Source organism: Carassius auratus, unplaced genomic scaffold (assembly GCF_003368295.1).
Source record: "Carassius auratus strain Wakin unplaced genomic scaffold, ASM336829v1 scaf_tig00214392, whole genome shotgun sequence".
Lineage (NCBI taxonomy): Eukaryota > Metazoa > Chordata > Actinopteri > Cypriniformes > Cyprinidae > Carassius > Carassius auratus.
In genome coordinates this window covers 1-22,793 of record NW_020527641.1, presented here as the reverse complement: position 1 = coordinate 22,793, position 22,793 = coordinate 1, and the positions used below count along the sequence as shown (strand labels likewise).

Genomic DNA, 22,793 nt, shown 5'->3' with positions numbered 1-22,793 from the left:
TATTAAAAAGAGCATAGTTACTGAGTGAAAGCTTTGCTTAGAAGTAGAACTATCTATTTTATTGAGGTCATATCATGAGGGAGGCGTATTGTAAAATCTCAAAACTCAACACCATTTATTGAATCTAAACAAAAATGTGTCATTCAAGTTTTTGTAAATTATTATTTCCATTTCCATTCCACAGGTTTGTTTACACATTATACTTGTGGCCATAATAAAAGAATGCCGTTCTTGCAACACAAAACCATGATCTTAAGAAGAAAAAAAAAGTAATTGCCTAAGCATGGTTTCAAGAGTATTATTTTGTGGCCTTAACATGCAATGGCATTCCTTTCAAGTCAAGTCACCTTTATTTATATAGAGATTTAAACAAAATACATTGCGTCAAAGCAACTGAACAACATTCATTAGCAAAACAGTGTGTCAATAATGCAAAATGACAGTTAAAGATAAATGAGTTAAAGTTAATCACTGAATTCAGTGATGTCATCTCTGTTCAGTTTAAATAGTGTCTGTGCATTTATTTGCAATCAAGTCAATGATATCGCTGTAGATGAAGTGACCCCAACTAAGCAAGCCAGCGGCGACAGCGGCAAGGAACCGAAACTCCATCGGTGACAGAATGGAGAAAAAAACCTTGGGAGAAACCAGGCTCAGTTGGGGGGCCAGTTCTCCTCTGACCAGACAAAACCAGTAGTTCAATTCCAGGCTGCACCAAAGTCAGATTGTGCAGAAGAATCATCTGTTTCCTGTGGTCTTGTCCTGGTGGTCATCTGAGGCAAGGTCTTTACAGGGGATCTGTATCTGGGGCTCTAGTTGTCCTGGTCTCCGCTGTCTTTCAGGGATGTAGAGGTCCTTTCTAGGTGCTGATCCACCATCTGGTCTGGATACGTACTGGATCCGGGTGACTGCAGTGACCCTCTGGTCTGGATACAGACTGGATCTGGTGGCCACGGTGACCTCGGAATAAGAGAGAAACAGACTAATATTAGCGTAGATGCCATTCTTCTAATGATGTAGCAAGTACATTGGGTGTTATGTGCAGTGTTTCCGGTTCCGGTTTACCTAATTAATGCAGCCTAAAAATCCTTTAATGGATTTGGATATTAAAAGCATATTAGTGTGTTATGTGTAAGCCAGGTTAAAGCGATGGGTCTTTAATCTAGATTTAAACACTGAGTGTGTCTGCCTCCCGAACAATGTTAGATAGGTTATTCCAGAGTTGAGGTGCCAAATAGGAAAAGGATCTGCCGCCCGCAGTTGATTTTGATATTCTAGGTATTATCAAATACATGTCATAATTATATGACTTTTTTTTTTAATTTAGGCCACTTTTACACTAAACCTTTGGGTGCAAGTTTGTACTGCAGAATGTGGTTCATTTGGTTGATATGTAAGAGCTGTTTTCAGGCCACTTTACATCAGGTGTAAATTTTTGGTACTTGTAGACTCAAGTATAGCTCTAAATATAAATAGCTTTCTGTAAAATTATAACATTTCTCATGGCATTTACTGAAATTGTTAGCATTTGCCAACAGCTCACATTCTCTCAACTTTTGGTTGTAAAACAAAAAGGACAAAACGTAAATAAAACGCTCACATGGATGCATTTCTCTACTCCGATCTTAGGGAAACCTACTTGCCGCTGCGTCACAGGCTTCACTGGCCCTAACTGTGAGAGGCGGGTCTGTGATAATCACTGTCTGAACGGAGGCACGTGTGACGTAAGCCCTGGAAACCAGCCAGTGTGTCGCTGCTTGGCAGAGTACACGGGTGACCACTGTCTTTATCGTAAGTATCATAAGAGATTGCTTGTACCCAGCAGAAATGGTCAGCAATTGCATTTTAATTCAATAGGTCAGTGATTCTCTTGGCAGGTGATTACATCTACCGCTGAGCCCTTTTAATTCAGTATCATCATAATCCATATTGCTTGTTCAAATCTTTCAAGTACAGAGTGGAACAGAAAAAATGTGGAGAAAATGATATGATCTCCAGAGAGGGTTTGTTGTGGTTTAGACCAGTCACTAAATTGTGGTTAATGGAACAATTGTTGAGTTTTCTCTCCACAGCTGGCAACAGCAACAAAAAAAGCCCCAATGAAAGCAAATATTGTATTTGACTCGAAAGGGCATTTGCTGGTATTTGATCAATCTGTGCCCAAAGAGGTTTTCTAAATGCTGCTGTAACAACCTTGAGGTGTTTCTGTGCTTTGCTGATAAAATATTTGTGGTTATAAAGTCTTTGTTATTATAATTTGTTGCAAAACAATTTAATCTGCGCACCCGTAATGCGTTTTCAGCGCTGTGCACCCAAGGGGTGACACATTTTCATCTTGGTACCAGTAGATAGTTGATGCGAGTAATTAAGTCTCATTAAAGCTTTGTAAAATTCTAATTAAACTTGAGCATAATATGAGAGAAATGTGCTCTCATATCTTAATTAAGGTCATATCTTGTTTTTTTTTTTTCCTGACAGACATCTGTCATCACCACTGCGTCCATTCCCAGGCCTGCACACTGTCCAGCTCCGGACACGTTGAATGCGTGTGTCCGCCTCGTTATGAAGGCATCAAGTGTGATGTCGACAAGTGCCTGCGGTGCCATGGAGCACCATGTATTATTAATGGAGATACAGGAGATGTGGCTTGCAAGTTAGTTGCTTTTAATATCTCTGAAAATGATTTATGTGTTGGCAAACATATTTGAAAATAGTTATTATTTTTTACAGTTCAGCTTAGTGGTTTGTATTGCATTGTATTATTAAACACTTCACATTTAAAGAATAATTTTCCATCTGAAGCAAATTAAGTACAGAACTAATGTTGTGCAGATGTATATTTCTTTTCAGAATAGTAATTGGTAACATTCTAGTACCTCAGAATGATTCAAAGCCTAATTCCTATATTTTATTTATATGATCAAAAATGCAGTAAAAACAGCAGTAATGTGAAATATTATTCCAATTTCAAATAACTATTTGCCAGTTTAATATTGCAAACATGTTTGAATACAGTCATTGTTTGTACAGTTCTGTTTGGTAATTAGCTGGTACAGAAAATACACACTTCACCTTTGAAATAATTCTACATCTAAAGCAAATTTAATCAATCAAAAAATACAGTAAAAACAGTAATAATGCAAAATATCATTGCAATTGAAAATATATATATATTTTAATATTGCAAGCATATTTGCATACAGATATTATTTTTGCTTTTCTATGTGGCGATTGTATTGGTACTGAAATTACACGCCTAACCTTTGAAAGTCATTCCTCATCTAATGCAAATTAAGTACAAAATGGATTTTATGCCATTTATTTCTTTGCATTCAGGAAAAAATAATTCTATTCAAGACAATGAAGTTCCAGCAACTCCGGTGACACTTAAGTAGCTCAAAATAATATAAAGCCTAATTTATAGAACTTATTATTTATTAAGTTCACACAGAAATAACTCCTCAGTTTATGCCACATTTTTAGCTTTTCCAATTTATTGTCGTTCTGCCAGCTGTACCAGTGGTCGAATCGCCTCAAGCTGCCAGTTGTGTGACGGCTACTGCTATAACGGAGGCACCTGTCATCTGGACCCCGACACCAGCCTTCCCTTCTGCCAGTAAGAATGACTAAGTGCCTCCTTTTGTCCACATTCCAATACTCAGCTATTAGGCCTACACAGCACATAACCATGGAAGTCTTACCATTCATTTAGAAAGGTTGTACAGATGTCAGAGACTCATAGGTTTGCCATCAATGGGGCCCAAAATTACCTCAGTGGGGGGCTCTACACTGGCACTTAGTTTGACAGACTTAAAAAGCACAGAGAAATAATGAGGGCAAGCTCTTGTGTGGCTAAAAGCCTACATTTTGGTTAAAAATCTAATTACATCAAGCCTCAAAGCTATTTCTTCAGTATGCCTTTTTGTTGTTAATATTGCTGAAGTGTGGATTTAATAAACTACTATTCAAAAGTTCGGAGCCAGTTTTTATTTTTTTATTTTTTTTAATCTGAAATAAATATTACATGCTCACAAAGGCTGCATTTATTTGATCAGAAATACAGTAAAACAGTAATATTGTGGCATATTATTTCAATTTAAAAAAAACTTAAAATGTGATTTATTCCTTTGGTGGCAAAGCTGAATTTTAACGGCCATTACTCCTGTCTTTAGCATCACATTATCACTCACAAATCATTTATTGAGTTGATGCTCAAGTAACCACTCTTATGAATTATTAATCTTTGATTAATAGAAAATTGAATATCATTTTTTGAAATAGAAAATACATTAATCTTTTGATAATATAAAGTATAAGGGTGTATAATTTTTATATCAATGATCACTAATGAAATACTAAACATAAAGCTGAATTTACTGACTGCTGATTCAGGCCACAAATCACATTAAAGGGTCCTCTATGTGTGGGTAGTCTGATTAAAACTGTAAAATTATGAATGTTTTTTGAGCTGTCATCCTTGGTTTTGTCGTCAGGTGCAGCAGTTGATTTTTTTCTTTGATAAAGACGAGGTTAGGCTCACACTGACAGGATGTCCACCCTGTGGACTTGTGTATACGGGGACGGCATCCTGAGAACAGCTGGAGTCCTGATTTGTTTGGTTTGGCAGGCAGGAATGGATACATTTTGAAACCCTGATGATTTGTTGTTTTGTCAAGAATAAATTTGCTTTTCCTTTGCGAGATCAGGAACAGGTGAAGGCAGGACACCATGTGTTTAGAAGTAGTAAGGCCACGAAGCTTTCAGATATGACCAGCAGAGGAAAAAAAATATTCATGTGTCCCTCACACTTTGATTTTAGAGATCTCTGTAATATTCTAAAATATTTAGGACATAAAAAGACTTTAACAACTTTGTTGGCTCTAGGGCTCCATATTTACATTGTATGTACATTTTTTAAGTAATACTTTAAATATGTATTAATATAATTATTATTCACAATACAGTGTGTATATATATATATATATATATATATATATATATATATATATATATATATATGAGATACAGTATAAAATGCTGACAAGGCCTGAAAAGCAGTATCAGTAACACAGCTTCTGTTGTATCTCTTCTTGGCTTTAGTTCTAACATTTTTATTTAAATTTCCAGTTGTCTACATGTTGTTTTTATTAATATTTGATGTTCAGCATATAATATACGCTGAATAAGCTGCAGCAGCCTAATGCAAAACTAAATCACTCCCATTATAATCAATGAATTGCAAATTGAGTGTGGAAGGTTATGTACACCAGTGCACTCTTAAATTTCCACAATAATTTTTAATTGCCAGTGTTAAATGCCAGTGAAATGCTCATACTGTTAAACCCTGCTTTCAAATCTCTGTGGATCATATGGTCCTGTTTTCTTGATTTGCTATTACTGTGTTGTGTGCATTTGTAAAGACCCAAATAAATTGTTAAAGAGACATGATTTCCTGTACAGTTTGCACCTCATGACCATCTTGTCCTGTGCAAGATATTTACAGTTATCAATCGTTTCCTTCCCATCAGATTTGATTAGCTGCAAACACAGATTGCGACAAAATGCATAAAACGGAGTCACAGGAAATGTATGGAATGATGGATCTGTATCTGGCAAGAAGTCATGATAGTTGACCTAAAATGAATATAATTTATCATATCCTAGAGTCATATATATATATTTGGAAAGGCAAAGTTCTTTCCTTTAAAGCACACCTATTTACCTTTAAGATGCTCTGACATGAAGGAAACATAACAAAGCATGTTTCAACACAGAATATTCTCCAGAATACAATCAGATGATTTCTTATTAAATTATGGGAATAAAAGTATGGGAAATCATAAACATTATCATTTCTCTTACAGTTTATTGGGTCTACACTGAATAAAACAACTTTATTTTGAAGATGGTTTTGAGACGTCCAATTTTATCACTGTCCTATCTTGATATCTGCGATTAACTCATCTGTCATCATAAAAACCTGAGATTGGCCCAGGCTAAGACTTCACTTCTCTATCGCTCTTCTTCGGCTCATTCTCCATTCCAGTGAAATCATAAACTCCTGAATCATTAGGGGTTGTAAGGGTTTTTGGTCATTATACTGTACAGTCAAGAAAATTACAAAAATATTAGAAAGTTTCTTTAGTGAATATGTTCTCAAATATTTGATCAGCTAGACCTTGCTCATATGTAGAGAAAAAAATGTGATGGCATCAGTCTGTCTATTAATAGTCTTCAGACATATAGAACTTAAATGCCACCCAGCAATCCTTTACAGTAAACATGAACAGATCATTGAAAAGTCATGGAAATTCATGTGTGTGGGAACCTTGAATCCTAGAACCCCTGGAGTGAATATTTTTGAAAAGCATATAGCTCATTTAATTTAATGGTCATAAAACACAACGGATCCTGAAAATATAAGTAAGAAATAGAGACCAGATACTTGCTGCTACTCTACAGATCATGCATATTTCTTCTCAGTTCTTCGCTCTAATTTCACTTCTCACTGTGCTCACGTCACTGCGATGTCTTGCAGCTGCACGGCAGGGTTCAAGAACCAGCGTTGCGATGAGCTGGCCAATCCCTGCGATTACTACTGTCAGAATGAAGGAATATGCACAATAACTGCCCTTAACAAACCTCGATGCAAGTAGGTCCCACTGTTCACCTGATTCAGCAGCCTCATCTCCACCAGACTCCATCCATCCAGTTGATTTAACCTCCTTGCTTTCCCACTGTCCACTTCCCATGATCCTACAGCACCATCCTGGAGAACACGCATCCCATACTGTGCAAACTCTCCACACATATATGATTCTCTCATTTGTTCTGCATTTGTTTGGGATCTGTATACTTTTTGTCTGTTTAATTTGTCTAAAATCCTGTACAGTCTCAACTTAGGGAGGAATGAATATACAGTCAAATAATTAAAAAATGTCCGCAATGTCTGTAAAATAGTGTACGGTTTTAATGTGAATGATCCAGTCTTCACCCTCATATCATCCGCTGATAAACAAACATCAAACATCTGTTTAATCATAAACATGACCCCCACTGGACCGCTTCCAATTACAAATAAGATGATTCATGACTTTCTTTCCGCTTTACTGCTCATCACCTAATGAGTGTTTTCAGTTTGTTTGCATGTTTGCCTACGCTTAAAGTGATAGTACACCTAAAGCTGACAAATAAATGTATAAAAGTTAAAAATAAAAACATTATACAATAATTTCAAAGCACCAAGACTGCATTTATGTTTTAAATCGGTATGTTTTATTATTTTAATGTTATATGTTATGTATATTGGTTTTGTTTTGTATTAAAGTGTTTGTTCACCCAAAAATGTTATGCCCATGTTTCACTCACCCTCAAGGCAAGCTAGGTGTATATGATTTTCTTCTTTCAAACGAATCCAATCAGAGTCATATTAAAATATTTTTCCTTGCTCTTCCAAGCTTTATAATGGCATGGGTGGGTGTTTTTGTTCAACAGTCCAAAAGTAGTCAAATAAAGCGCATCTTTCCATACTAAAATGTGCCTCACACAGCTCCGGGGGGGTGACTAATGGCCTCCTATAGCGAATCGATGTGATTTTGTAAAAAAAAAAAATATATATATATATATATATATAAAAATATATAAACAGTTCTGTGTAACTTCTGAACGTCATCTGCAGCGAATGGCTTCTGCTTACAAGAGTTAAGAGACGTGAAAGAAATTTTAAATATGGATATTTTTCTTACATAAACACATTGATTTGCTACAGGAGGGTTAGGGCCTTTATTCACCTACCGAGCCATGTGAGGCATGTTTTAAAATGGATGGATGCACTTTATTTGACTACTTTTGAACTGCTGAACAAAACACCCACCCATGCAATTATAAAGGTTGGAAAGTTGGAGCAAGGAAAATGTTTAATGTAACTCTAATTGATTCGTTGATTCGTACATTTTTGGGTGAAATAACCCTTTAAGGCTTTGTATGAGTAAATGAGGACATTTTAAAATTATGAGTTATATTATTGGTTGAACTATTCCTTTAATTAGAATTTAGGCCTGTGTCTGTTTAAACTCACCTGTAAAACTCTTTTTAATTTGAAAATGTCAGCCATTTGTTCATTTTTCTGACTTGCCTTCTGTTTGTTTTGACTCTGTTGTTTTAAATTAGATGCTCAGCTAATTGGTCAGGGACACAGTGCGAGAGGCCGGCCCCCAAGAGCAGCCGCTCTGATAACACAGCTGGAGGTGAGCAATGAAAAGAGCTTTCACACTTTATAAAGAGCTCTACCCTACTAATTTAATAAGGATTCAGTCCTTGAATTATTAAAATGAAAAGATACGTTATTTCATCAGTCAAACGACATCTGAATATACATCTGGGCTTCGTGTTAAATATTGGTTTAATATCTTTTCAGCTGCAGCAGTGTTTATTTAATTTCGCTTTGATGGAGTATCTAATAATTTCCTGTTCCACCTGCATAGACACCTGGGGAAATAGACTTAATAGTGGCTTTTGCTTCTGGCTTTTTTCTTGTGTGAAACAGGAAGTATAGCTATCATTGTGCCATTGGTCCTGCTGGTCATTTTGATTGCTACGGTGGTTACAGGTGTATGCATCTGCAGAAGACGACAAAGGTACTTTTTGGAACTTTTTTGTGCAATAATTGATTTATATCATAATAAATTTATGTTGACGGGTATATATATATATATATATATATATATATATATATATATATATATATAAGGTGCTGGTCATATAATTAGAATATCATAAAAACGTTGATTTATTTCACTAATTCTATTCAAAAAGTGAAACTTGTATATTATATTATATTCATTCATTTTACACAGACTGATATATTTCAAATGTTTATTTCTTTTAATTTTGATGTTTATAACTGACAACTAAGGAAAATTCCAAATTCAGTATCTCAGAAAATTAGAATATTGTGAAAAGGTTCAATATTGAAGACACCTGGTGCCACACTCTAATCAGCTAATTAACTCAAAACACCTGCAAAGCCTTTAAATGGTCTCTCATTCTAGTTCTGTAGGCTACACAGTCATGGGGAAGACTGCTGACTTAACAGTTGTCCAAAAGAGGACCATTGACACCTTGAACAAGGAGGGCAAGACACAAAAGTTCATAGCAAAAGAGGCTGGCTGTTCACAGAGCTCTGTGTCCAAGCTAATTATTACAGAGGTGAAGGGAAGGAAAAGATGTGATATAATAAAGTGTACAAGCAATAGGGATAACCGCATCCTGGAGAGGATTGTGAAACAAACCCATTCATAAATGTGGGGGAGATTCACAAAGAGTGGACTGCAGCTGGAGTCAGTGCTACAATAACCACTATGCACAAACGTATGCAAGACATGGGTTTCGGCTGTCGCATTCCTTGTGTCAAGCCACTCTTGAACAACATACAGCGTCAGAAGGGTCTCGCTTCAAAAAGGACTGGACTGCTGCTGAGTGGTCCAAAGTTATGTTCTCTGATGAAAGTAAATTTTGCATTTCCTTTGGATATCAGTGTCCCAGATTCTGGAGGAAGAGAGGAGAGGCACACAATCCATGTTGCTTGAGGTCCAGTGTAAAGTTTCCACAGTCAGTGATGGTTTGTTGGTCCACTATGTTTTCTGAGGTCCAAGGTTAACACAGCCATATACCAGGAAGTTTTAGAGCACTTCATGCTTCCTGTTGCTGACCAACTTTACAGAGATGCAGATTTCATTTTCCAACAAGACTTGTCACCTGCACACAGTGCCAAAGCTTCAAGTACCGTGTTTAAGGACCATGGTTTCCCTGTTCTTAGTTCGCCAGCAAACTCGCCTGACCTTAACCCCATAGAAAATCTATGGGGTATTGGGAAGAAGAAGATGCGATATGCCAGATCGAAAAATGCAGAAGAGCTGAAGGCCACTATCAGAGCAACCGGGGGCTCTCATAACACCTGAGCAGTGCCACAGACTGATCGACTCCATGCAATGCCACATTGCTGCAGTAATTCAGGCAAAAGGAGCCCCAACTAAGTATTGAGTGCTGTACATGCTCATACTTTTCATTGTCATACTCTTTAGTTGGCCAATATTTCAAAAAATCCTTTCTCTGTATTGGTCTTAAGTTATATTAAAATTTTATGAGATACTGAATTTGGGATTTTCTTTAGTTGTCAGTTATAATCATCAAAATTAAAAGAAATAAACATTTAAAATATATCAGTCTGTGTGTAATGAATGAATATAATATACAAGTTTCACTTTTTGAATGGAATTAGTGAAATAAATCAAGTTTTTGATAATATTCTAATTATATGACCAGCACCTGTATATGTGTGTGTGTGTGTGTATATATATATATATATATATATATATATATATATATATATATATATATATATATTATTTACCTTGAATTTAATTAATTTTATTATTTATTATATATAAGAAATCATTTTTTTGAAATAATGATGAAAGTATTAAATATACAAAATATACAAAAAAAATGTAATGTTGTATATGCATACAGACTGATGCATTATTTTTCTGTTGCATCACCTCTTGCTGTTATTTTTAGCCTGATTTGCCTTTTAATGTCGTTTTAATCATGTTAATTTGACAGCCTTAGTTATAAGCCACTTTGTATTTTAAAATGCATGTTCAAAAATGCACAGCCCATAAAAACAAACAGTCTCTCCAGACATATGCAGCTGTTTCAAGTGCTTCTCTGTCGCAGGGGGAAACGTGTACAACGGCAGCCCATAACTAATGGAGGCATTAATGTGGAGATAGGCAATCCATCCTACAACATGTATGAGGTGGACCATGACAACCATGCAGATGCCGGAAGCCTTCTCAAACCAAATTTCACACTTGATCCCCAAAAGGTTTGTGTTTGGCATTTTTAACACCCTTAATACAAGAAATCTCTGAGGTTGATGATGTAGATCCATAAATATCAGTGTGGTAGATCCAGAAAGAACATTTCTGTTCTCTCCTGAAAAATATCTGTTGAATAAATGACTTGTAAATATGTAATATTAACTATAGCTTTACATCAGGGCTTTTATCTTTTGCCTGCATCCTCCCACCCAATGAAAAATACTCACTGCTCCTGCAATTTCTTTTACCTTGAGAGTTTGCCTCATTAAAGCTGCAAACATGATATTTTTTTACCCTTGCACAGAAATAACTCTGACATCTGTTTCTAAATTCTAATGCCAATGCTATATTGCCAGTAACAATACTGCTTTGTCCTGACTGTTTGTTTCATGCTATGAACATTTTTTCTTTCAAAATTTGTCTTAACAGCAGCGTTTACATAGATGTTGTTTTAGTGACAATGACGTTCTAAATGTCGACTGCATGCTGGGGCAACTGTGTGTGTTCCAGGGCTGGTGTGTAAAATCCAGTGACCCTTGCACGCTGAATATTCACTCTGTCCCTAAGGAAGTAATACCTGGACAGGTGAACACCTTGGGCTCCTTTGTCTCAATTATTTGACTTGAGTATCAGTCATTCTAAATTACATTTTTGCATGCATCTGTTGTGTGCAGTTTGCCAACCCAGTCTCATATAAAAACGTACCCTGACTACGTTGGTCCAAAGTGCAAAACGTAGAGGGGTTACAATAATGGCCCTTGAATTGTATGACTGTTACGTTTTTTTGCCAATTCTTTTCCTATTGTTTAGCGTCCAAGTCACGTGACTTTCAAGATTCCGACCGTGAGAACAAAAAAACATGGCGGACATTTCTCTCATTTTTAGTGAAAAAAATCAATATTTTGAGTTAGTCTCTGCATAAAAATAAGTTTTGATTACATTTCTAGCGAGAAATATATATTTTATTTTCAGAATATTCACTCAGTGGATGTACATAATCACTCGCTTGTTCGTTGTTGCGAAGATTTTTCTGATTTCGCCAGAATAACGTGAAACTGCAACGTTTTGGTTGCTATGGACGCTGCTTATCGCCTAGCATAGCTGTGGCCCCAGATTCCACATACTCTTCCTTGCGATTTCGCTCCGTCTGACAGACCAAACCCCTGCCCACTATATGCGTTTCGTCTGAGGTTGATTTGCTGAACAACACATTAATCCGTGGCAGCGGGAGAAATTAATGTTGACAAAGTGACGAGTTACGATCAGTCCGCTGTTTTTAATTTTGACATCTACCGGAACACCGGAACCTCCGTGCATTTTTTTATGGTTATTATTGTCCTCTGACATGGTTTTAATATTGTTGTTCATATTTTCCTTCTCATTTTAATGTTTCTCTTTGTATTTTTTTTTTTTTTTTTTTTTTTTTTTGATGTATGGCATAATAAAAATAATAAAAAATAATAACCTCCGTGCATTTGTGTGGTGCGATCTCATTGGTGGGTGTTGGGTGTTGACGCGTCAAGGCCCCACGAAGAAGAAGAAGAAGAAGAAGAAGAAGAAGAAGAAGAAGAAGAAGAAGACGAAGAATACGAGGGAAAATAAGCAGGGAAAGTTAGACAAGGAGGAAAAAGAAGCGTGGAAAATTAACTTGACCAAGCTGAAAATGAATCACCTTGACCCCGAAGATGCCATATTCCTGGTTGATGCATTCCTGGATGAGTGCAAGGTAAATCTCAGTTGTGGAAAAAGTATACGAATTACATACTAATTACAATGTCTAAGACCATAATAGGCTCTGAGGTATAGCAGGGAAGAAGTATCAATGTGCAAAATTGCAACACTCCAAACAAAGTGCAACTATACAGTACCAGGTTAAATGTCTTTATTCAAATGCAAGCTATAGTGCTGAGCTGAGCTGAGTTCACACGTTAGAGCCAGTGAGAGTTTAATTCAATATTCTGTCAAAACGTTTAACTTTCTTTTCTATTTTTCAATGAAGAACGGGTTTTCTAGACAGGGCCACAACCGTTAGACTGAATTTTTACAATGTAATATTATAACATTGGTTTTATAATGAGATGTTTATAGGTGGTGATAACCTTGGTGGGTGGTGGTTTATTCTGTGGCTTAATTGTTTATTTAGGTGGATCAGCATGGACAAACTAAAGGAGGTTCAAAACAATCCACAAAGTTGTGTGTTTGGCCTGATGAGGACAAAGATGGTCAACCTCTGCCAAAAAGATGTAGAGCTGGAGAGAAACGAAAGCGAGATTCAGCTACTGGTTGGTTTTTTGTCTGTTTTTTCATCATTAGTTGCATTCATTATTTATTGAGCAAGTTCTAAATTGATATTTATATTTTTGCAGTTTCTTCAGCAAGCGTTAAAAGCGTGTCCTGTGCTCCGTCTACCAGCACAACTGAAGACACAGTGATCATCGAAAATTTTGGTTTTTTTCCCTTAATACTTTTTTCCACATTTGTTATGTGGTAATTGCCCAGATTTAACAATGCCTTCTTCCATTTTCATTTTCAGACTCCCTCATTCAAGATGTCCGAGAACTCTTGGGAAGTGGTGATGAACAGTCTTTCCCCTCAGAGTGGAGTAACAGGCAAACTACCTCTCTGGAGAATTGGACAGTAATGAGGCCCTTCATGGTGAACAATATGTTGTCATCTGAGAAGCCCAAGGAGGGGGTTTGCCATCACTGTGGACACAAGGCTGCAGTAGTGATGTGTAGGGACTGTTTACCACGATCACTCTACTGCACAGCCTGTGACCTTTCCACACATGAGGCCCTGGTGCTTCATAACAGAGCATCCATGGTGGAGGGGTTCTTCAGACAACTGCAGCCATCCACTTTTGTTCAGCAGCACGAGGGAGGGAAATTCTCCTATCATGAAAAAGGTGTTTTTTAAGTCTCAGGTTATATAGGCTGTTTTACATTTTACACAAATCCTGGTTTACTCCAACAAACATGCTGGATTAAGTTGTGTTTGATAAAAACAACACCCTCTCTGTTGAGTTTTGGGTTCCATTTACTCTAATATGTAAACTAATTCTGCTTTTTAGATTGCATGTTACCAATCGTTCCTCCCTGCTGCGACTGCTCCACTGGGCAAACAAGCTTTTCCAAGGGAAAGCCAGTTATTTTAATTGGAATGAATGGTAAAAAATTTTTTTTATTATTTCTTCATATTGTGTTTTTTGTTTCTTGTGAACAAGAGATAATTGTTTTTGTCTGAAATTTCAGGAAGATACAACCTCTTCCTTCCATCAGTAAACTGCTCTTGTGGAAAAACCTTGCCAGTGACCATAAGTGATCTGGTTGAAAGTGGTTACTGGCCAGCCACTGTCAATTTTGAGACCTTGTACATGGTGGACTTGTTCACCACGTATGAGGATCTAAAAATCACTGCCCCAGGGATGTCCAGACAAGCTTTTGTCAGCATGCTTGAGTGTCGTACAAAACTCTTCGGGCGAGTGAGTGGACTCATCATTTAGTTATCCTGTTTGGATCACCTTTTAGAGATTCATAGAACAGATTCATTGTTAGGATTTGTTGTTACAATCCCCAAAGTTTCAGCACATATTTCTTGACAGAGCCCTTTCTTCATCATGACCACAGTCTAAAGCCAACCTTCGACACAGTTACTTACTTTTTTGTTTTTCACTTTTGCTCTAAGAGTGGTAAGATTTGTGGGGACACAATGCAGAGGGCCTTCCTCGAATGGGCCTATGCCAAATTTGAGGTTGACAAGCTGTCTCAGGTCCAGCATTTTCAGTGCCCTGCATGCACACCATCCATGTTGGCAGTTGCAGTGGATGGGAACCGCAAATTATATCGTTTCAAAAGCCAACCAGGGTGTGTAACATTCATGTACAATGAAATGCTAGTGAGCCACAAATTACTTTTATACAGTAAATTTAACCCACATCTATATATTTCTTTCAAGACCTGATGGGTTTTTTGATGGAGTCTTTTTGGCCAATGATGCTGATGTGTCCTCCTTTGTTGATTACATCCATGAAACAACTGGACATGTAAGCTAAATTTATATTTCATGTGTAACACCACAATTTTACATTTTTATGAATGCTTGCCAGTTTTTTCCCCAAAATTTAAACATTATTTGGTTTGCATCAAATGCCATAATACCATGATCTTTTTAAGAATCCAGGGAAAGGGAGATGTGGTGCGGGTCAGTGGACCGCAGCACGAGAGTCTGCCAACAAGTCTGGAAGCAAACTAGACGAGGAAGGTGTTGAAGTTGCTGTCTGCCGTCATGGGGTTTTGCTCAAGGGACTGAATATGTTCCGTGGAGAAATATTTGCATACCCATTATATCTCCAGAAACAGCTAGCTTCACAGACCGTCCAGTTTTTTTGCTCTGATGTGGTCTGCAAATATTGGCCATATCTGCAGAAAGTTGTGGGCCACTGTCCAGAGTTGGAGGACTTGCTGAACATGCGCCCATTTCTCTCCATCATGCATGCAAAAGCACATTCATGGATGTGTGAGGTAATAATGACAATTAGATGTATTACTTACCATTTGCAACACACATTATGATTGTCTTTCCTCTGCCCCTACTTGTTGTTTTCCAAATTATAACATTTAAATGTGTTTCAGTTAAAATGGGGGGGACGCAATCAAGAAGGAGCTGGAACAACAATCGGGGAGGAGGTTGAACAAGTTAACAGCTTCCTCTCTCGAGCAGCCATATGTTCCAAGTACATGTCAAAAGCCGGTAAGCATTTTTCATGTAAAGTTGTGTCCAAATTGAGACCAAGTGGTTTTAACACTGATGCTCGGCCTTTGCTTTTTAGAGTTCCATGCATAGGTGCTCCCTTAGAAAACAACTGTCTAGTCAGCACTTTTACACTGATCAGGATTCTCTTAATAATAATTGAACTTCTGACACTTTAATTAATTGTATGATTATTTCCAGGTTTATGTGACAATATTAGAGAATGATCAATGTAGTATCTGACCTGTGGTCCTCACTGTGAACCTAAATTACTGCACATACATTGTGTGTCAAGTTCGCACAGACATGCTAACTATCCAGGCAAGTGGCTGGAACAAGCGAAAGGCAGAAAACCTTGACCGGACACTGGCCAAAAGATACATCAAGGTACAACTAGGAAAATATGTATAATAACATTTTTGTTTTTAAATTCTCAGCATTTGTTAACAAGGATATTTCTTTTGGATAGACTGTACAAAGGATTGCAGAGGCAACAAAGGACCTGGAGAAACTCACAACTGAGTTATCTCTACAGCAAGACACAGTCCAGCAGTGGGTGTCTGATGTGCAGCAGTGGACCTCAGGTACTTTGAAAAAATTATTTGATGCGATATTTTAAGAATCATAGGCTCTGCTCTTGTACAGGGCATCTGAAAATAGGCTGATTGTAAACTGAAATTGGCATTAATCAATTTGTTTGTTGTCGTCCAAAGGAGCAACAATCCAAAATGACCTGCAGAGGACCATCGAGGGGCTATATTTGGGCATCAAACAGCGAAAATTTCAGCTGTATCGTCAGTCTGGTGAGAGCAGAAAAGGCCGCTAGTAATGCAGATTTGTGAAAAATGAATTCACTACTGATTTATACATAGTAAAAATAGCAAAGCCTTTTATTTAAAAAAAAAAAAAAACATCTTTTGAAATAGGTTTACTACAAGTCAGGGCAGCATACTGAAAAACTGTCAAAATCATAATAAGGTTGAGTGCAATATCCAAATATTTCCAATATTTCTGCATAGTGCAGAGATATCCTGACCTACCAATTTTGTACTCTATTTAAAATTAAAAAAAGTAGATTCTGAAAAAAAAAAATTTTTCACAATTTTTCAAATGATTATGAAACTTGTTATGCAAAAATTATCACACAACATCTGTCACAATAATCATAAAACATACACACATATTGTGAAGTCTTACTTTGTATGGTGCTTTTGTGTAGTGATCGTGTGAATGTACACTCATTTTGTGTTTCTCATTGTAGGTGGGAACAAGCGAAGGCATCAACTGAGAAGAAAGATTGCTGTTGAGAAGAAAGCCTTGGAAGTTGCCATCAATGACCACAATGCTACTGTGGGGGAAGTTGAAAAACTGCCTCCTCCCAATGAACTCCTGGCTGTGGACAACTACTCCTGGCCATGGGAATGTAAGTACTTCCCCTGAAATGCACTGAATACAAATTGTTTGATTCACACATCTTGATGTAAATATGGAATCCGATGTAAAAAAAAATGTTAAGACACTTGGGCAATATGCAAAAAAAAAGAATGCAGTAATTTGTAAATGGATGTGATCAGACCCCTTCGCGAAGCGCTGATGTTCTATCTCATCCTGTCAGGGTTTATTTCTCTATTGTAGTAGCAAAACATCTTCTGTCCCAATATTTTTATAGGAGGTTGTAAGATAACACTTTGATGTAATGTATTGCAGGTCATGGTGATATGGAGCGAAAAAAAAATGTTTTTGACAAGGTAATGCTGCTGGCTAGACTAAAAGAAGAAGAATTTATTGTGGTTCGCGAAGTCAAGCAGCACATGGAGTACATGAGGAGTGTTGCTGGACTGATCGAAGAGTTTACCTTTCAGCTGACTGAAGACACCACTGGGAAATGTAAGGACAACACATAGGAAGTCTCTTTCTTCTATTTGCTTCTCTGGTAACCATTGGCTCATTTCTTTATATTTTAATGTCACATTCTCAGGCAGTACAGAGGGCTTAATGGAGAAAGGACGTGAAGGACTACTCTGTGTGCTGAAGAGAAGATTGCGTGAAGTTGAAGCACAACTGGCTAAAGCACGCACAACATACAAATGTATTCTTGGACTGCAAACATTGCCCTTAGATGACTTTTCTGAAGAGGAAGACTCAGAGAATACTTCCTCAACTGATGAGGAACTGGGAGAGTAGTTATTAGGGAGATGATGTGTTTACATTGTGTTGAACCCAAACGTCAGTGCTGTAATAACTTGTATGTGAAACCTGAGGTTATTTTACTGCTGTTGTAATATTTCTTTGTGTTTAGAGCATGTACTGCAAATTCCTCTGATACTGTAAAAACCCATAATGTTAGCCCATTAGTCCCCACCCTCTCCCCCAACCCAATCACTGGTGATTCACAACTGTCAAACATGACAAATTACCTTTGTTTTTTATAGCATTACTTTTTTGGTCGAAATGTATTGCGCATCCCTACATAGCTTCACTATAGTTTGTATATAGTGTACCTACTGTAGTTTACATAGCCTATTGTATTCTTACTCTCTCCAACAGTGTGCTATTCCAGCTTATGTTTCCACGTTAGTATAGTATATCAATACTCACTCACTCTCACACACTCACTCGCTAAAACAACCACACACACAAACACACTCACTCGCTCACACACACACTCACACACACATACATACATACACTCACTCTCACACACACTCTCACTCTCTCGTTCACACACGCGCACACACACACACACACACACACCCCTACCTTTCTAAATATATATAGTCTTTATTTTGTACAGGGCATAGTCTCTTAGCTCTAGAAAGCCTACTTTATTAATTTCACCCAGTAAAATGAACTGTTGTTTCAACTATAGTCATGTCTCTTTTGTTTGATTCATGAATAGTTTTCATTTAAGTCAGTTTACTGTTTTATCCCATTGTGTGAGTTGTTCCTTTCAAGTAAGTAGTATTAGGCCTATATTCTAAGGCAGGGGTCATCAACTACACTTGTCCGAGGGCCAAACCATTTCTCGGCAGACACTATCAGGGCCAGACACTCTTGTAAAATTAAACTGAATATTGTATCCTATAAGTAATATATTATTAGACATATATTATTATATATTATATTATTATATATTAATTAGCCTTTGCCAGTGTTAACTTACTCATATTACCTGTACGATAGCAAGCCACTAGGGCGAAAACGATATTTTAGGCTTCATATTCATGATGCTGTCAACTGCTCACGTGGGGAAGGTGACTGCCGCTGGACGAGGCGGCCAATCACAGCGAACTGATTGACATCCAGGCTAGGACTGCAAGCGCTTAATGCAGACATAACAGCTGTCAAGCGGAAATGTCAGAGGGGAAATGTCAATTCTTTCGCAAACTGTGTGATTGTTAAACTTTCCAAAAAATTTGTTTTGTGTCTCAATCATGTGACTCTTGAGGTTCCTGTCGGGAAAACAAAAACGGCGGACATTAAGTGGAAAATTAAATATCTCTTGTCTTAATTATATTTGTGTTTTATAACGCAGCACTAACGTTACAGTAGATTGACATCAAATAACGGTTTCAATAATCACGCCTTCAGTTATGAAAAATAAATGTGTGTGTGTTCTTTTTTTAACATTTTTGATAAGGAAAGTAGCAACATTGTCCATGGCCGTTACTATGGAGATTAGGACAGTCCGCTTTGCGTTACGTGAGCAGAGCAGTTGGCGCGCTGGTCTCATGTTTTAGTTAAACTATCGTCATTAAACAAACATTTTTGTCCTCTTTTAGCAAAGATCATATACATGCAGTATAATTATTTATTAGTCAGTTTGTGATATTTGATATATTGGGTAGATATATGTTTTTACAACCCTAGCACAACCCTAAAACGGAAGAACTACAACTGGGGTGCTGATGTCAACACAATTACTGAAGAGGGGTCTAGGGAGTTGTAGTTTTTTTTAAAACACTGGGTTTTTCTTAAAATTGGAAGTTGTAAATACTTAATTGGTGGCATTCCAGGGATTTTAGGGGATATCAAACAAATTTTTGGCATCAGACTTTAAATATTGTCTTGTTCAATTGGGGATTTTTATTTTTACGCCATAGCACACCCCCCTCCCCACCACATCCCTTTGTGACTATGCTGAATTTATAACCCATGTCAACATCTTTCTATTACAGTTTGTCTCATGTATGTAACCCTTTTTGTCCCATAATTATAAGCCTTCAAATATGCCCTGTGGTTAAGGTTCAAAGGTCAATATCTAAAAGCAGGAATAATATAGAACCTTTAGATTGATATATGTTACTCTCCAGGTCAAGACCTTTCCATAGATGTATTTGGTTAAGCTCTATGGCAAAGTAAAAAAAAAATCACATTTTGGACATGTACCCTAACAGCCTCTGGTTCAGAGAGCACTTTGAGGGCTTCAAGTGTGTGTGTGTGTGTGTGTGTGTGTGTGTGTGTGCGTGTGTGCAGGGGCATCAGACTAGGAGTAAAACCAGTACTGATTACAAGGGCCCCAAAGGAAGAGAGGGTCCTTGAAAAGTCTGGAATATATTTTATTTTACCTGGATATTTTTAGGGAGGCCCATCAGGACTGCATAGGGCCCGGGATCTTGTGCAACGCCCCTGTGTGTGTATGTGTGTTGAAATTATGATCAAAATGAGGATTGTTTGAGATTTTTTTTTATCTTTATGATTATGGAGGGTTTTATGCCAGGATGAACACAGTCATTCAAATCATTTATATATATGCCACAGCAAATAGGCTACACAATGCGTCTAATGATATAGTTAGATTTAAGTAGACAAGAAAAGTGTTTGCAGTGCTTTATTGGATGGCATGGTTCACTAGTATATAACTCTCTCTCACACACGCACGCGCACACACATACACACACTTGGATATGTGGTTTACGGGGACTCTCCATTTTTTTTTTTTTACACCATTTAGTATGCTTTTTTAAAGCGGTATGGTTTATGAGGACACAGATGTCCTCACAAACCATGTTTTCGTTGTAATACCCATGTCATTATGCAAATTTGTGTCCTCATAAACCATATACAAAAACATACACACACACACACACTAACAGCAGGCCCTGACAGGAGGGGACAGAGTAAAGGTACACAGGACCTACAATTTCCACACTTTTATCAGCCCCCGGTCTTCTATTAGTCCAGTGGACCCAAACATCCTGTGTGTAATATAAATGTGGTGTTCAGTGTGTGGCCATTGAAAATGTGTTCAAATATATTTTCTATTGTAAATATTGTATTTATTTGTAAGTTGCTTTGGACAAAAGCATCTGCTAAAGGATTAAATAAATATATATTCTTCACAGAAAATGAGCCAAGGCCAAAGTGTCTGAGTTTGAACAAATAATTAATCGTATCATTTTTATTTTGATAAAAAATGAAAACGGGTCGAACAGACCCGAACACCATACAATGGTTAAATGTAACTGTCACAAAAGTGGCATCACATTTTTACGTGTGGGCAAGGTAGCTCTGAGAGGTCATTGATTGACACGTGGGTTGCCCTATCACAGAGGCACAGAGGTCAGCAGATTGACAAGTGAGTGGGTTGGGGGGGGGTGGGGGTCCGCTCTTTCCGCCACCCACCATTCATACTAGTGATGGGAAGTTCGGCTCTTTTGGCTCAGCTTCCGAAGAAGATCCGGCTCTTTCGACTCCTGAATGGGTCTTAATTTAGGATTTTTTGCAGAGCTTTGTTTTACCATAATTTTGCAAATATTAATGGTTTGTGTGTTGAAAACCCTTTCATGTGCAGTATTTTTTATGAGAATCATTATAATTGCTTAAATTTTGTGCATTTATTTTGTTACAAAACCAGTCTTTTGTTTAATATTTTAAACAAAAATTTTATTGCACAAATTAACAACAAAACCGCAAATAAATCCACAGAACTAGAACCAAACTCAAGCAAACAGTTTTAATGTCCTCAGTGAAGATTGGCATTCAAAAAAATCAGATGCCTCAGCTTTGATGGACTGATCATATTTCTTTTTTCTGTGATTATCTGCCCTGTTTTTTTAGATTCTCTCTGAAGGAACAGATGTTGCCACAATACACACAGTCTCCCCTCCATTAACGTTGTTACGACTCGTTAACTTGCAGTGGAATGCCGCTTCACTTCACCCCCCTCTCTGTTTTTACATAATGTTATGATCCCATATACTCACATCTGATTGGCCTCGATGCGATTGCTGACCAATCAAAACAAAGTTCTGCCTTGAGGTAAGCAGCCAAAGGAAAAACATTTTTGGAGCCGGCTCTCAATCGAAGCGAACCGGTTCTTCTGATTCACTACAAAGCTTCGGCTCTCAGAGCCGCATCTTTTGCTCATGACCCATCACTAATTCATACTGTACATCCTCAAAGGTAGGTAATGAATACACGTAGTGATATCAACATATGCTTACGGAACCGGAATAATAAAGTTAGTTAGCGCTGTCTAAGCCATCATTCGTTAATTATTTATCACCATGAATTTATAGGGATGTGTCCAAGGACATAGGGTTTATCCAGCATTAACGTATATTAGCCTACCCATTTAACGTTAGCTGCAGTTGGCGGCAATGTGCTAATCGAGTTCAGAATGATAAGTTGAAAACTTTATTGATTCCAAATTCATGTCACTGCAGCAGAACAGTCAACTGCATCAATATTTTTTCCGTGGCCGGTGTCCTGACATTTTATCCTACCCTGTCAGATTTCCTACGCGGGTTTACTGCGCACAGCGCACATCAATATCGCGTCCTTTGTCTCATGCTAAACAACGATATTTAATGTATCTGCATTACTCCAAGGGTAGGTTTAGGGCTGGGGTAGTTGTAGACTTTAATAAAAACGCAATCTAATCGGTAGAAAATAATATTTATTGTTAGTTTCCTGTAACTGTATCCCTTTTAGCTACAACCCGCGAATATAACACATAATTACTGTATTTGCAGTACTGTAAGGGTATGATTAGGTTGTGGTAGGTGTAGACGTAATAACCATAACTTTACAGTAGAATTTTCGTTGTGGAATTGTACTACCCACTGTTTTGGTGGGAGGTAGGAAAATCTGACAGGCGTAGGACAAATCGACAGAACACCGGATAATTTCATACGTCTTTTATTAATGGCCCGCGGT

General features: G+C 37.4%; 1 protein-coding gene and 1 pseudogene across 1 annotated transcript; both read left to right on the top strand.

Moving 5' to 3' along the window:
- Nucleotides 1-11,504, top strand: part of LOC113091943 (low-density lipoprotein receptor-related protein 1B-like) — a 57,760-nt pseudogene extending 46,256 nt beyond the window's left edge.
- Nucleotides 11,505-11,567: 63 nt separating this feature from the next.
- LOC113091944 (uncharacterized) lies at nucleotides 11,568-18,500 on the top strand. Its single transcript, XM_026257623.1, has 16 exons — nucleotides 11,568-12,609; nucleotides 13,027-13,165; nucleotides 13,250-13,330; nucleotides 13,417-13,788; nucleotides 13,954-14,049; nucleotides 14,135-14,364; nucleotides 14,568-14,746; nucleotides 14,838-14,925; nucleotides 15,056-15,403; nucleotides 15,515-15,632; nucleotides 15,928-16,019; nucleotides 16,102-16,216; nucleotides 16,346-16,435; nucleotides 16,894-17,055; nucleotides 17,340-17,519; nucleotides 17,611-18,500. The coding sequence occupies exons 1-16, from the start codon at nucleotides 12,313-12,315 to the stop codon at nucleotides 17,814-17,816; spliced, it is 2,793 nt and encodes a 930-aa protein (XP_026113408.1). The 5' UTR covers nucleotides 11,568-12,312; the 3' UTR covers nucleotides 17,817-18,500.
- Nucleotides 18,501-22,793: the final 4,293 nt, after the last annotated feature.

What these genes read in the sequence shown, in the direction of transcription:
- LOC113091944 (XM_026257623.1), top strand. Translation starts at nt 12,313, where the DNA reads ATGTATGGCATAATAAAAATAATAAAAAATAATAACCTCCGTGCATTT. An exon ending in AAAGCGAGATTCAGCTACTG is followed by an intron (nt 13,166 to 13,249) that starts GTTGGTTTTTTG and finishes ATATTTTTGCAG; the next exon opens with TTTCTTCAGCAAGCGTTAAA. An exon ending in TCCATGAAACAACTGGACAT is followed by an intron (nt 14,926 to 15,055) that starts GTAAGCTAAATT and finishes GATCTTTTTAAG; the next exon opens with AATCCAGGGAAAGGGAGATG.